The sequence below is a fragment of the Stomoxys calcitrans genome, chromosome 4 (genome assembly GCF_963082655.1).
Source record: "Stomoxys calcitrans chromosome 4, idStoCalc2.1, whole genome shotgun sequence".
NCBI classification, from domain to species: domain Eukaryota; kingdom Metazoa; phylum Arthropoda; class Insecta; order Diptera; family Muscidae; genus Stomoxys; species Stomoxys calcitrans.
In genome coordinates, this window is record NC_081555.1 from 40,794,585 (window position 1) to 40,811,681 (window position 17,097).

The 17,097-nt window shown below is 38.8% G+C and overlaps 1 protein-coding gene across 1 annotated transcript; it reads left to right on the plus strand.

Annotated features, from left to right (window-relative positions):
- The first annotated feature begins 1,618 nt into the window (after positions 1-1,618).
- On the plus strand, positions 1,619-9,920 carry LOC106092606 (bifunctional phosphoribosylaminoimidazole carboxylase/phosphoribosylaminoimidazole succinocarboxamide synthetase). The gene is made up of 6 exons (XM_013259502.2): positions 1,619-1,729; positions 1,801-2,004; positions 2,068-2,212; positions 5,963-6,075; positions 6,141-6,266; positions 9,116-9,920. Exons 1-6 carry the CDS (start codon positions 1,720-1,722, stop codon positions 9,790-9,792), a joined length of 1,275 nt encoding a protein of 424 aa, XP_013114956.1. The 5' UTR covers positions 1,619-1,719; the 3' UTR covers positions 9,793-9,920.
- The last annotated feature ends 7,177 nt before the right edge of the window (positions 9,921-17,097 follow it).

Consider the following 17,097-nt stretch of genomic DNA (forward strand, 5'->3'; position numbering starts at 1 on the left):
AACGACTGTCACTAACGAATACATTACCTATTAGCGCTTTCCCGTTTACGATTAGTAATACTTTCACTGCCTGTTTGAGCGCTTCGGTTACCGAGTTGGCAGTGGTCTAAGCTATATAAAGTGCATAGGTTACATATAGTTAGGGGTATACTCGAGTGGGCTGTGCCTGATAATTGTTTTTTTTTCCATTAAAATTTCATTCACTCGTGATGATTGTGAATCCAAGCTTAGTCAGCTGATTAAATATGCATATTTTGTGGCAGAATCGCATAGCAATACAATTTTGAAAATTTTGATAAGAAATATGTAATAAACAAATCGAATTAAATTCGATTATCAATAATAAAGGCTTACACAGGGCACATACTATCCAAACAGATGCAGTGGGAGATATTTGGGAGACTTAATACAAGGCCTTATGAAAAACAGTCGCTTCATCCGCGGCGTTTAAAAAAAATTGGAAAACACTTCTCGCCTATGGCGCTATTTTAAAAAGAAATAAAATATTTCCAAAGTAAAACTCGAATTTTGCAGAATAGCCGCAAATTGAGCCCTTAAACCGTCTTCCTCCAGTTGAGCAAGAATCGGGTTCAGATTCTGATGGTTTGGAGGATTCAAATTTGGAAAATATTTATACCCCTAATGTTAGTTCAGGGTGAATTCTCCAAATTTGAGTTCTCCAAATCAATGAGAAGTGGCAACTCATACTAAAATAGCCAGTTCCGTCAGATAAGAAGATACCCACGATAATAAAAGTCCTAAAGGGGATTCAAATCGAACTATCACCTCTACGCAGTAATCTCTGGGTAAAGTCAAAGATAGCAAAAATGCAAATTTTGCCCATGAACATTCCACTAAGGAACAGTGGCAAACTTCTTACATATCAATGAGTGTAGTCCGATTTAAGTTTTAAGCTCAATGATAAGGGGCCTCCTTTTTATAGCCGAGTCCGAACGGCGTGGCGCAGTGCGACACCTCTGCAGGGAGAGAAGTTTTACATGGCATAGTACCTCACAAATATTGCCAGCATTAGGAGGGGAAAACCACCGTTGAAAATTGTTTCTGGTATCGCCAGGCGGATATGGTAACCTCTGCGCTACGGTGGCCTCCGTAGTCAACGGTCAACGATAGGAGTAAATTTATTTTTCACATTTTTAAATTGTTCAAAAGGGGTTCAAAATTCTCAGGCCATGCGGCCTCGGGATTAACTTTTATTGCTTTTTTTTCACCATAATTGTATTCTACTCAAATCTTCTTTTAATTTGTGTGCCACATTGCCTACATTCCCTAAACTTTTATTTTATAAGGGGGAAAGCCCGTTTTGGGGCCCCAAAAACGGACATCATATTCGTGTTCCTGGGGTCAATTTAGGGCGTGTGCAATAATTTGGTTTTTTTTTTAATTTTCCCCGAAATCTGCACTTTTGCCACATTTTTTAAATTTAAACATTTTTATTACTATCAATCGACAAACTTGTGTACCAAGCCTCGTATCATGTCTACAAAGCTGCGATCATATCGCCTCAGTGCTGTTGATTCTTTAGAAGTATTTGTTTGTATATCAACACAAAGTCTCGATGGTGTAAACCTCATGGTGGGGTAAATAACAAGAAAAGGCAGTTTATTTTTTGGAATCAGTACGCTAACGACGATCATCGTAGAACGTTTCTCCTAACTGTACAGCGGCCACGTGTTTTCCTGATTATCCATATCATACACCATGACTACAGGTTAGCTTGGACATTAATTATTTAACAAAGGATGTTAACAATTAAGCTAATTAAATATTTTTCAAATGCAGTCGAAGGATATAAACTAGGAAAGTTACTCATTGAGGGTAAGACTAAGCAGGTATATGAATTACCTTCACATCCTGGCCATTGTTTGATACTCAGCAAGGATCGCATAACAGCTGGAGATGGTGCTCGTGCCCATGACTTGGCAGGAAAGGCTGAAATTTCCAATACCACAAATGGTTTAATTTTTCAAATTCTCAATGCAGCAGGTAATGATCACAGCACTCCTAGCATTTTCAAAGCCAATTATTCTTATGATTTATTTTGTGTAGGCCTCAACACAGCCTACGTAAAACCGGCTGGGCCAAAGGCCTTCATTGCCAAGAATTGTACAATGGTACCAATTGAGTGGGTAACAAGACGTTTAGCAACTGGTTCATTTTTGAAACGCAATCCTGGTGTACCAGAGGGCTACCGGTAAGTGCGATGATAACCCAAATAAACATATTCACTAGTTTGTATTGGTAGTGTACAAGGGTGCCTCAAATGAAATGCTGGTATACATACATGTAAAGTGAAAAGTAACAATGCGAAGTGCCATGGAAAGTAAAGGAAATATATTGGCAATATAATAGCTGGTAACGTACGCTTTGCAATATACAGAACTGACGGACGAAGTGATAATAGATCTCTAAAGTGATTAAGAGCGTATTAGAACAGCCTATAGCTGCAACGAAGTGAATGCAACAGCCGATAACGCATATTGTGATTTATAGAACTCAAGTCAAACATCAATATACGAAGTACCAGTTTGAATCTAAGACATATATTGTGTGATGAGCCAAATTAGAACTTAGTTAAATCCTGAAGGAAGAGGGACGGTGAATGAATACGGATCGAAATACTTTTCAAGTTGAGCTCATCTTGCCCGCCTGTCGGTTCAGATTTAGATACAGCTTCCATATAAATGTGCTTTTGATTTCAAAATCGGATATTTATTGTTCGTCCTTTGAGGAATTGGGAACTTGAAAGTATCTCACATGAAATAGGTTGATGTTTGGTTGTTGTTGTTGCTGTAGCCACATTTAAATGTGAAATTGTTTTGTCTGTCATATACAAATGGGCTGTACGCTTTGTAGTTAACCCAAATGTACTGATAATTTAGAAATTAGAAATATGGAAGTTTTTTTTATAACCAAAATAAAATTCATTATCCCATAGTCCATACCGTTTGCCTGACAGGTGATTGTTAACACTTTCTCTAGTTCAGAAAAATATTAAAAGAAATAAAAACCTTAAGTGGAACTCCTTCTGCATGTCGCTGCACGGAACATGCATAGCAAATGCTCTATAGGTACCTTTTTGCCGAGGACCTCCCAGCTTCTGTAAAAACAGTTAATTGCAACCTCTTTTTTTTAATGAGACAGTGATTTCTCATGATGGACATGACGATTGAGACTTCTAGCCAATGACAGCAAACTAATAGACCTCTACCAGTTAGTATTGGGTAACATAAAGTTGGAGCTATCACAGCCACAAAATTGTTGCCTCTTGGGTCTTATATCGGAGAATTAGGTTGCATGTTCCTAAAGGTATGTCTGGGGATTCCAGTTCACTTGGAATCCGTGAAGTACTCAATTGTCTAGCAAACTTTTCTGTGAAATCTAAACTGCTCAGTTATCTCTTTGAGAGATCTGCGAGGGCGGTTTTTCATGGAGGCTTTTGAAGTCAGAAATACTTTCTCCAAAGTTTCATGGGATGACTGAGAATATATTTCTGCCGATTGTCGTTGAGTCGTTTGCAACACATTTTCTTTAATTGCAAGGATCTTAGCTTGATACACGCTACCGTGACGTGTAACCTTCCCGATATGCCTAGTCTCAGCTCTGCAGAGTACACACACGCTGCTTAGCATATCGGGCATTGTATCAAAGAAGAAAGCTTCCTAAACTTCAAAGCGGCAGACGCAGCAATTTGTCTAATCAAAATATCTATAGGTACCAAGTGTAGCATCAAAATTCAGTGCATTAGATGACATCGTCCCCAATGCGCTTGTGATGCACAAACAAGCCATGCTTTGGATCCGGGGGAGTATTGAACAGCAAGAGTATATTGAAGTGCCGTCCACCAGACTACAGCATCATATAGAAATTTAGAGCAAACGAATGCAGTATACAGCCTGAAGGTGTTTAGCACAAGAGTTGCCTTTTTATACCCTCCACCATAGCATGGGGGCATACTAATTTCGTCATTCCCTTTGTAATACGTTGAAATATACGCCTAAGATCACATTAAGTATATATTCTTGATCGTCATGACATTTTAAGTCGATCTAGCCATGTCCTTCCGTCCGTCTGTCCGTCGAAACCACGCTAACGAAGAAGTAAAGTTAGGCGATTGAAATTTTGCACGAATACTTCTAATGAGTATAGGGTAGTTGGGATTGTAAAAAGGGTCGAAATCGGCCCATGGTTTGATATAGCTGCCATATAAACCGATCTTGGGTCTTGACTTATTGAGCTTGTAGAGGGCGCAATTCTTATTCGATTTTACTGAAATTTTGCACGTCGTGTTTTGGTATCATTGGTTTGAATCGGTTCATAATCTGATATTGCTGCCATATGAACCGATCTCCCGATAAGATTTCTTGGGCTTCCAGAGAGCGTAATTTTTTTCCAATTTGGTTGAAATTTTGTACATGTCCTTTTGGTATGACTTCCAACAACTATACCAAGCATGGCCAAAATCGGTTAATAACCTGATATACCTGTCATATAAACCGATGTCCCAATTTGACTTTCTGGGCATCTGAAGGGCTCAATTATTACTCGGTTTGCCTCAAATTTTGGTGGTGGTCTTTCCAAATCCGACTATTATTCTATATTGCTTAGCCCTTTTTAGGTTTTTTTATAAACATGTATATTGGTAATCAACTATATAAAAAAAATATTAAAAATTAATTTTCATAATAAAAAGCAAATAGTTGTTTATAGCCGTATCTTGATGAAATTTCATACCACATGTCATTTGTAATGATGTGTTTTTTTATTTATTTTGCAACTGTAATCTCTAAATTTGATGCCAATAACCTACGCAGAGACATTTCGGTGACCTTTTTTTAAAAGCTGATGTAAATTTGTTTTTGAAAATGCATTTCTGATAACACAAGAAATTATCACTGGCAGTGACCTCAAATTTACCCCCAAGTAATGATTACAATTACGAATGCATAGACAAAAAACATTGAATTTGAATAGCATTTGAGATGTATTCTATGACAGTGTAAAAGGTAGTACAAAAAAATTATATTAGATCACTATATAACATACATGAATATCATGATCGTCAATAGTATCTACGTAGGTAAAGGCATAGCAACAATTCATGCAAGCTTTTGGAAATGTTTTCCATAGCTCCAAAAAGCTCTTTGCAATTGCTGAACTCCCTGACTCAGTTTCACATGATGTGAAGGCAAAGCCTTCAGTTGTTGTGGTTGGTGTTGTAACCACTTTTTCATGTGGAGGTGGCGATCCTCGTCAAGCTCCTATAGGTTAGCAAGCTCGTTCCGTTCCAAAGAACGGATCGCCGCGGAAATATGGTGGCCATTGGTTATTTAAAGGCGCCAATAACTCGCCGTATCATATCGAGCATCATTGGCACTGAGTATTTGTGCTAGAGCCGGTTCCACCTGACCTCTCACTGAGACTCTCCACTCGATACCGCTGATTGTCCGCGACTGCAAACACAGCTACTCCGTATGGATCATTCCACCATCCGCAACCTTTGGACGCGCCCAGTAACTAGCAGCTAAGCTTCTCGTGACAGCAATCAACACCACACACATCGGAAATCAATGTCCCAGCTTGTGTGGTGTTCACAGCTATCCCGTGCCGGGAAAGTCTTCAGAGTCGCATAACAGTCCGACCGGACAGCCTCTTCTGCTTCGACATCCTTTGCAGTGGCTTCGAGACGGCGTAGACCTCCGGGAAGTGGGAAAGTAATTTTTAATCAAAAGTCTATTGAGGAGCAGTAGGCAGATTTATTGTAGCCAATTTAAATTTTATCTCAATGCTAAGGGACTTCCTTATTTATAGTCTAGCCTACACATCTTCTTGAAAACCCTTACCCATAAGATATAAAAAATGAAGACAATTTTCAAGGATCCCAATTTTTAGTATTAGTCTCAGCATATATGTATTTTTTATAACAATATCTTCTCCTCTTTAGATTCTCACCACCCAAGCAAGAAACGTTCTTCAAGGATGATGCCAATCATGATCCACAATGGTCGGATGAACAAATCATTTCAGCCAAATTCAATTTCAATGGTTTATTAATAGGTAAGAAAGTTTAAACAAAAATGTGAAAGCATAGTAATTTAGCATTTTTTAAATTTTATTTTCAGGCCAGGATGAGGTTGATATCATGAAAAAAACTACAGTGTTGGTGTTTGAAATTTTGGAAAGAGCTTGGGCAACTAAAAATTGTGCCTTAATTGATATGAAAATTGAATTTGGTGTGGATCAACAGGGTAAGTCAAATAAACTGCCTGCAATATGTAGAGATATGTGTATATTCAGGTCTAGACAGTGCTCCTCGTATTGTATCGTTAAGAGCTTATAAATTTTTAGTAACTATAGAAGATAGAAAACCGACCAATGGCTTCGAATGGTGATGGAGCCTGTGCGGGAGAGCTGTGAGCACCACACAGGCTGGAACGTTCTGTGTGGAGTTCATTGCTGTCACGAGAAGCTTAGCTGCGAGCTACCTGGAGCGTCCACACGTTGCGGATAGTGGAATGCTCTATACGGAGTAGCTGCTACGGCAGTCGCGGACAATCAGCGGTATCGAGCAGAGAGTCTCAGTGAGAGGCCGGGAGGCACCGGCTCTTGCACAAATACACAGTGCCTATGATGCTCGATATTAAAGCGGGTTTTTTGCGCCTTTAAATAACCAATGTCCACCATGTTCCCGCGGAGATTGGTTCTTTGGGTCGGTACAAGCTGGCTCACCCACAAGAGCTTGACGAGGATCGCCACCCCTACATGAAAATGTGGCTACAACAACATGGCGGATAGCTATTTAAACCACCTTTACCTTAAAGCTAAAATTGATCTATAAAACCTTATAACATGCAACCGAAGAAATGTTCCCAGCTGTAGAAATGTCCCCAGCAGACAACTACCAAATAAACCCACAACCATAGGATGGGGGTATACTAATTTGGTCAAGTAAATATATTCTTGATCGTCTTGACATTCTAAGTGGATTTAGCTATGTCGGTCTGTCGAAATCCCGATAGCAGCCGAATGCGTAAAGCCAGCCTCTCGAAAATTTGCAGAGATATTTCTTATTGATGTAGGTCATTGGGGGAATGCAAATGGGCCACATCGTTTCAGATTTGAAAATACCTCCCATATAAAGTGGTCCTTCGATTTGACTTCTTGAGCTCCTAAAAGCCGCAATTGTTTTCCGATTGAACTTTTAACTATGGTGCCAAACATGTTCCAAATCGATGTATAACTTCATATAGCTTCCATATAAACCGATCTTCCGATTTGACATCTTGAGTTCCTGAAAGTCGCAACTCTTACCCGATGCGGCTGAAATTTTACAGGAAGAGTTCCGTACAAGTACACTACGAATCGATCAATAACATGATATAGCTCTCATATAAACTTATATCCGAATTTCAGTTCTTGAGCCCTGGAGGCGGCAATTGTTGGCCAAAACAACAATTGGCCAAAACAACAATGTGTAATCTTTTGTTATGACTTTCAACATCTCTGGTAAATACTGTCCAGATCGGTATACAACTTGATATAGCTTCCTTATAGACCCATATTCCGATTAGCTTTCTATAGCCTGGCAGAAATTTGGTACGTTAAGTACAACTATGCCCTTCAAAGAACTTCATTATTCCCTTCACCACTACTGTGGTACAAGGTATTATAACTTAGTGAATTTGTTTGTAACACTCAAAAGGAAGAGAGATAGATCCATTTATAACTATACCCATCGATTAAAAATCACTTTCTGATTCGATTTAGCTGTGTTCGTCTGTCTGTCTGCCTATCTGTCCGTTTGTCCATGTTAATTTGTGTACAAAGTACGGTTCGCAATTTTCATCTGATCGTCTTTAAATTTGACACAAGCATTTTCTTGGGCCTAGAGACGCAACCTATTGAAATTGGAAAAAAATCGGTTCAGATTTGGATATAGCTCCCATATATATGTTCGTCCGATTTGGACTAAAATTGCAATTATATCGTCATTTGTAAACCGATTCTCAAAAAATTTTGCACGAAGTGTTCCCGTATAAGCTTCGACATTATAGGAGAATTTCATAGAAATCGGCTTAGATTTGGATATAGCTCCCATATATGTATTCGTCCGATTTGATCTAAAATTGGAATTATATCGTTATTTGTAAGCCGATTCCCACGAAATTTTGCAAGAGTGATTCCCTTACAAGTCTCGACATTTCTGGAGAATTTCATAGAAATCAGTTCATATTTGGATATAGCTCCCATATATATGTTCCTCCGATTTGGAATTAAATTGTAATTATATCGTTATTTGTGAACCAATTCTCACGGAATTTTGCACGAGTGATTCTCTTAATTGTTTCGCTATTATTGGAGAATTTCAAAGAAATCGGCTCAGGTTTGGATATAGCTCCCTTATATATGTTCATCCGATTTGGACTAAAATTGCAATAATTTGGTCATTTGGTAACCGATTCACACGATAATTGGCACAAAGGATTGCCTTATGACTCCTGGTATTGCTGTCGAATTTAATAGAAATCGGTTCAGATTTAGATATAGCTTCCATATATATTTTCGTTCGATTTTGAATAAAACTCAATAATTTAGTAATTTGTTAAAAGATCTTTACAAAATTTAGCACGAAGGTTTATCTTATGACTTTTCAGATAACTGATGAATTTCGTAGAAATTTTTTCAGTTTTTAGATATAGCTCCCATATATAACCATTTATAAATCGATCTTCGCAAAAAATCAGATTGAAGCAAATTTTAAATTTGACGACTTAGCCTGTATATCCAGGGTATTAAGAGGTCGGCTTCCACCGACTTTATCCCGTGCTTACTTGTTTTGTGTAATTTTAGCAGAATCCATGGTTATGATTGTTGTTGTAGCAGTGTGTTGTACATTGAGGTGATGGGTTCCCATGATTAGTCTCTGCTTCACGTTGGCCTCCAGGGAATTTATAATCTTAATAAAAGGGCATTGACAACCACTTTAAAATGAGTTCCCAGGGACTATCTGCAAAGGTTTAAAATCATTTTCGTCATCTTTGGATTTTGGATTAAGAATTTCTGAGAAGTTTTTATTAATAATTGTTTATTTTTTTAGGCAACATTGTCTTGGCCGATATCATCGATTCGGACTCTTGGCGTCTTTGGCCTGCCGGTGACAAACGCTTGATGGTCGACAAAGATGTTTATCGTAAATTAGTAACTGTCACTGATGAATCACTGGATACCGTTAAGCGTAATTACATTTGGACAAGTGAACAATTGAAGGATATTGTTCCCAAAAATGATCATCTTGTGGTAATTTTAATGGGTAGCGCCTCCGATAAAGCTCATTGTGAAAAGATTGCTGACTACTGTAAGACATTTGGCTTGAATACTGAATTACGTGTGACCTCAGCTCACAAAGCACCCGAAGAAACACTGCGCGTAATGCGGGAATATGAGAGTGTAATGAGCAATCTGGTCTTCATTGCTGTCGCAGGACGATCGAATGGTCTGGGACCTGTTCTTTCGGGTAGTACCACATATCCTGTCATCAATTGCCCTCCTGTCAAAGCCGAAAACATGCAAGTCGATGTTTGGTCCAGTTTAAATGTGCCCTCCGGATTGGGCTGTCCAACAGTTATGTATCCCGAAGCAGCTGCTTTGCATGCAGCTCAAATCCTGGGTCTCCATAATTATATGATTTGGGCTAAATTGCGCACCAAACAAATGCACAACTTCATTACATTGAAGAAGGGCGACCAAGAGGTTCGCGGTGTTCGCAATGCATAAGTTTTCCTTCGGATTTGTTATTAAGTGTGCCTACCTATTATGTAATGTTTGCTTCTTTTTTACACACGCATGTGCGTATAAATCAGTTTTGTTAAAAATAAAATTTTTCTACCACTAAACTAAAAATATATTGTAAAATTTTATTTTCTTATTTCGAAAATATACCATATGGAAAGCCTCTTTTTTATAACTTATTTGACCTGCTTTTTGCTAACTGGCCAATTGGGTCGTAAAATTTTACCTGTCGTTCTATCTACGATCGGTTCAATGTGTCGAAACAACCAAGCTCCCCCAAAGAAATAATCAAGGACCCGGCACAGGATAACGGTGAGCACCACACAAGTGGGAACATTGAGGTCCGATCTGTGTGGTGTTCATTGCTGTCACGAGAAGCTTAGCTGCGAGCTAACAGGCGCGTCCACAGGTAGGTTGCGGATAGTGGAATGCTCCATCCGGAGTAGCTGTAACTGCAGTCGCGGACAATCAGCGGTAACGAGCGGAGTCTCAGTGAGAGGTCGGGTGGCACCGGCTCTTGCACAAATACAGAGTGCCTACGATGCTCGATATGACAAGGCAAGTTATTGGCGCCTTTAAATAACCAATGGCTACCTTGTTTCCACGGCGATCGGTCCTTAGGACCGGAACGAGCTTGCTCACCTACAGTAGCTTGACGAGGATCGCTACCTCCACATGAAAATGTGGTCGGTGCCACCCGACCTCTCACGGCTTTTGCACAAATACAGAGTGCCTACGATGCTTGATATGACAAGGAGAGTTATTGGCGCCTTTAAATAACCAATGACCACCTTGTTTCCACGGCGATCGGTCCCTTGGACCGAAACGAGCTTCCTCACCTACAAGAGCTTGACGAGAATCGCCACCTTCACATGAAAAGTGGATACAACAACAACAACAATAACCAATCAAGGTATCTCTTCTACAAAACATCTGAAATACACACATCTTTCAGGAGTTTCAGTATGTTTGGGAACGCGACAAACCCATTCATTAACATTTACAAAATGCTTTTGTATCTAGATCACTTGTATTGTCAAAAATGGATTCCCCTAACCATCAAATATTAAGATGTGTAGAGAAGTATTCCAATAACTTATCAATAATTTTACTTACCTTTATGTTAGTACAGCTTCGTAGTGTATAGAATTTATCACTGGATGTTAACAATTACATTATCACTGGATGTAAACAATTACAATTTGATAACAATCTCAATTTAATCACAATGTAATCACAATTGCAACAATTCACAATTTAAACAAATCACAGTACAGACCGATCTCAAACCTAAAATAATAATATTGCATATTTTTAGGCTGCTTTAATATGGAGCATTCACAAGATATACAGAACGCAATACTGACAACTACATCGTTTAACCAAATACATTTTTAAAACAAAACATACGTAATTCCATAATTTTAGCGTGATCGTTGATATCGAAAAAGGAATCCAAGCGAATAGAACACAGTTAATCTGTTCCAGAATCGTTTATCTCACTCTCGATCGAATTGTCGTTCTGTCAAACGCTGAAAGGTTTCGACAAACAGACCATTCATCTAGATTAAAAAAATTAAATATATGAAAATGAATCGTTATTGAAATTGAATCGTTATTAAAATAAAACAAGTAAAAACGTGTATGTTCAGATGGGCCGAATCTTATAGATATGTAACCCTCCACCATGGATTGCATTTGTCATGTTCTTCGCACCGTTTCTCTTTATAGGCGGAAATTAAAAAGGGTTAATGGGAGATCATTGCAAGAAATTCCATGGTTTTATTATGTGGTTGGAAAGTGTCTATAAAAATATGTATATTTGGGAGATCAGTTTATATGAGAGCTATATCAGGTTTTAAACCGATTTGAATCATACTTGGTACATCTGTTGGAGGAAAAGGCATCGTGCAAAATTTTATCGAATCGGATAGGAATTGCACTCTCTAGAGGCTCAAGAAAGATAATATGGAGATCGGTCTATATGGGAGCTATATCTAAACGTAGACATATTTGAACCATTTACAACCCCAACCGACCCATAAATAAGAAGAATTGTGCAAAATTTCAGGCAATTCCTTCGAAAGTTTGCGTTCTTTTAACAGACGGACGTACATAGCTAGATCGACTTAATTGTTGTATTTTGTTTTAGTATTGGATAGAAAGCCGTGAATGCAAAAATAAAACGCCAAAAAATTTGCAATGCAAATTTGTTTGTTTGCCATGAGGTAACGCCATTTGCCAAAAAATTTGCAATGCAAATTTGTTTGTTTGCCATGAGGTAACGCCATTTGCCAACAATACGAGGAAAAAAGTAAAATTTATAAATAAAATTTACAAAACATCTGTGGGAATAGAAGTCATACAAAATGTATTAAAATTTGTGCACGCAATTTTAAAAATAATTGGTTTTTATTTCATTTTACCATTGACAATAGATTTCTGCGAGTGGCCATATTTGTGAAAACCATATCATGGCAATCCTGACGACAGATGTTCTATAAAACCTGGACTGGTAATTAATCCAGATCTTCGTTGTCATGGATATATGCTATTTTAATTCAAATTTCATTCTACTGCACTATGTTGCACAAAAGTAAAACACAGCTATTATTAATGGAAGCTTTGTTTCTGAACTATCACAATAGTTATTCTCATTGGTATACTATAAAAATATTGCATATTTTTAGGATGACTTTAAGTAGCGTTAGGTAGTGGCTGTTTTCTGTAGTTCAATTGTATTCGCTCAAGAATATAAAGAGTTCCATCATAATAGCAAAGGGCAAATCAACTTACCATAACGAAAGGAGCAAAGGGACAGAAGAGGGACTATCTGCAAAGGTTCAAAATCATTTTTGTCATCTTTGGTTTTTTTTTTCTAAATTAATTTTAAATTTCTGATAAGTTTTTATTAATAATTGTTTATTTTTTCAGGTAACATTGTCTTGGCCGATATCATCGATTCGGACTCTTGGCGTCTTTTTTATTGGATGCTTTTTTTCTGGAATATCACAGTCATTATTCTTATTGGTGTACTATTGAAATATATAATAGCGTGATGTGTCGGTTATGTTTTCTTTCGTTCCATTGTGAGAAAAAGACTATAGAAAGAGTTCCATCACAGAAGCAAAGCTGAAATCAACTTACCATAATGAATGAAGCAAAAGGGGCCGGAGAAGAGCTGTTTTGGATGAGAGTTTCTCTCAATCAGCGGTTTTGTTCCCACGCCACCACCCGCCCCTCCCATTAGGTAGGGATGCATATGGAAGTTTAGGGTAATTACTGGCTACATCCAGTTAAATACTATAGTTAGATCAACATCTAAGCCAACAGATATAACACAACAATGAAAGGACAATAAGATCAACCGTTTCCTCTGGCAACTTCTACAATAAACTACAGATGAAGGATAGATTTCTTTACAGTTGTAAAACATGATGAGAGGGCTGTGTACCTGGAGCGAGCACAGGTACATTGTAATGTACATTTATAACTTTCTATCATGTCATGCTTCCACAGCCCCCGAATAGGTTCGCCCTGTTCGCGTAAAACTCGGCCACAGGACCTAAGACACTCTGCAAACTGTGGCATCAGTCCACACCTTACCTAGCAACAGCTCGCTTCATTAGCACTACCAGCAGTCATTAGTTAACCATTTTTTGCAAGCACTTCAGCCGCCTAATTTTCTGCCAGAGATCGGGCCCGGGACCAAGCAAAGCATAATTGCCTTCCCCATGGTTTGAAGATGCTCTTTGCATCCCCTAACTAATCTCGGCTCCAGAGGTTTTAGCGCCGCTTGACAGTCCACTTACTTCGTCATAGTTCGATCGACGGCTTAAGGAGCTCCACCTGAAAGACGCCACACCTGTCTAGAAGCCTTAATGAGCACTTTGATGATCTGGAACCTATCATTGTATACAGAAGTTCCAGGAAAAGTCGGAGGACCCTCATGCCAGAGATGCCTTTCCGGGGAAAAAACGACCGCCAACAAGGAATGGCTCCCCCGGTACATAATTTATGCAAATGTGCAGCCGCATCTCCAGCCTCAAACAGAACACAAGTATGTCCATAATTTGAGAAACGCCAGGCTCAAGACTGGCGATATACGTAGCCCCAAAACCTAATATAAAGGTGCAAAGACATAAAGTCGGCATGGCACTTATCTTTGCAATAAAGATCAGCATCCCTGCGGTATCCTGTACCTTTTCTATCATTTTTCGGAGGGCACAACTTCTCAAAGTCTGAAACTAGACTTAACATCCATAGGTGAGAACTACCGCCGTAAACATACAGTGTACCGCCCCCGGTCGAAGTTCCCAACTCTTCCTGTTGAGTTGCGATAGGGGTAGAGCGCATTCTGTTACCTTCTGATTCTTTCCGCGACGTTGCTTCTCCAGTTCAGCTTCAAGTGAAGAATCACATACGGGTAATTGGCTTTTGGAGGGAGCAGCAACTGCAGTCCATGAAATACCAGGCTTCCTACTTCTGGGCAACGTACTCATAACAGCTTAAACCTTATGATGTTTGTGCCAAACCTATTGGCCATCGACCATCCAGACAGCTTCCTTTATGCACGCTGACAAAACGTGTTTGCTTTTCAATCCGTCGGGGTACATGAATACATATTCCACGGCAAGACTTAAAGTTTTCGTTCTATTTACGTCAAGGGTTTAAATCGCACTTGTGTGCCTGTAATGCCATGTAGGTAGAAAGAATGCAAGCTCCTGTAATAATGCATCGTGTGACATTGCACCCTGATTTCAGGCGAAGCGAAACCGTTATGTTGTGCTGCAGCTTTGTGTGACAGCGTTGGTCTGTGGCTTGGATTTCCATGTCGGGGTACCGTGCAAGAAGGGCATGGTTGGTTGTTACTTAGCTTCAATAAAATTATCATTGGTCTCATCATCGTCGCCGTCGTCGTCATTATCGTTATGGCAGCAACAACCATGAATATCAAGTGTGTCGTTGCAGTTGCATTTGTTTCGTAGGATGCTGGATGGAAACAACAGCAAAATTTTTGTTGCGGTTTTGTTTTTGTCGTTTTGCATTCGAACCTACTTCTTCCCTTCATCGCATTGCAATGGTTGGAGTTTCAAACTCCGCACAACACAATCTCAGTACGTAACTTGAGTAACTTTTATGCAGCACTAACAACAGCAACTTTGCATTGTGCCACTCTATATTGAGGCAATGTGTATTTTTTTTACCGCACCGCAACAATAGCAGAACAGCCAACGACACCGATACCATTGAAGGCCCAAAGAAGAAGAAAACGTTGTGCTCCATGTGGAACAACAATGTTGGGTATTGTTTCAAGTAATCCCCACTGCCTCAACTCTTGGTGCGCTCCATTAACACGAAAATATGTTTTCATTTTTAATATGTACCGTTCTACACTAGTCATTATAAGTATGCACACAGACACAAGTCCGTCCTTAGAATGGAAGCCAACCTTGCAAATAGATGGGGGATTACCAACTAAGAGTTTTAAATGAAATTCAAAAAATTTGAAACGATCGGGAAATCTATTCAAAACAAGTCATTAGGCCACATAGGGTAGGGATATCAACTAGATCCTAGCTAGATCCAAAGGATGTTTACTCAGACGCTCAACGACATCATCTGATGCATTGATTGTAATTCCTCCGGATGCTATGACTAGACAATGAAAAACGAAAAGCACATTGGACTGAACTCAATGGATTCTTTCATCATTTTAATTGGAAACTATGTTTCTAGATGACGATATATTGGGTTGCCCAAAAAGTAATTGCGGATTTTTCATATAGTCGGCGTTGACAAATTTTTTCACAGCTTGTGACTCTGTAATTGCATTCTTTCTTCTGTCAGTTATCAGCTGTTACTTTTAGCTTGCTTTAGAAAAAAAAAAATAAAAAAATTATATTTTATTAAAGTTCATTCTAAGTTTTATTAAAAATGCATTTACTTTCTTTTAAACATCCGCAATTACTTTTTGGGCAACCCAATAAATGCTACTGCTAAAATGATAGAGAAGACAATTTTAAATGAAATCAGGACATATATTCCAGTTAAGACTATAACGGCTAAATCAGACGACAGAAGATGGTTTGACCAGACATGCAGAGATGCTGTCCGATCGAAAGAGGTGGCATTCAGGAACTGAAGCTTGAATAAAAAAGCCAATACTGAACTGCTGCGGAAGCAGGCAAGATCTTCGTGTGCCAATGTGCTTAGGTGCGAAAAATTTCTTTGCGAACAGCACCTGCGTACTTAGGTTCTTGCTTCTACAAGAGGAAGTAAGAGCTTTTGGTCGTTCGTAAAAAGGGTACTTCTTCATATATTCCAACTCTTGTTAAGGATGATCAAACGTTCACTGACCCGGTTGGCTGATATATTGTTGGGTTGCCCAAAAAGTAATTGCGAATTTTTTAAAAGAAAGTAAATGCATTTTTAATAAAACTTAGAATGAAGTTTAATCAAATATATAATGGCCATTTTGTTCGATAACCTTTTGCCATCTTCCTGGCAAATTTAGTATTCCACGCTCATAGAACTTCTGGCCTTTATCTGCAAAAAACTGAACCAAGTGCGATTTTATAGCCTCATCATTGCCAAAAGTTTTACCATTTAAGGAGTTCTGCAAAGATCGAAATAAATGGTAGTCTATGGTGCAAGGTCAGGGCTATATGGTGGATGCATCAAAAGTTTCCAGCCAAGCTCACTCAGTTTTTGGCGAGTGACCAAAGATGTGTGCGGTCTAGCGTTGTCCTGGTGGAATATTATACCTTTACGATTGACCAATTCTGGTCGCTTCTCCTTGATGGATGTATTCAATTTGTCCAATTGTTGACAGTAAACATCCGAATTAATCGTTTGGTTCTTTGGAAGCAGCTCAAAATATACCACATCCTTCCAATTCCACCAGACAGCATAACCTTTGAAGTGGTTTGAGCTGGTTCACCATGCTTGGACCATGATCGTTTTCGACTAACGTTGTTGTAAACAATCCATTTTTCATTTGCGTTTAAGGTGCATATCACAAGCGTTGATTCGGTTTGTTAAATGAATTTCTTTCAATACATGTGGTACCCATATTAAAATTGACGCCAAACAAACAAATGTAAACAAAATTTCGCGCACTTTCTTTTTCTAAAGCAAGCTAAAAGTAACAGCTGATAACTGTCAGAAGAAAGAATGCAATTACAGAGTCACAAGCCGTTGAAAAAATTTGTCAACGCCGACTATGTTACTACTATATTACCGACAATTACTTTTTGAGCAACCCAATAGCATGGAACACTTCCCTGC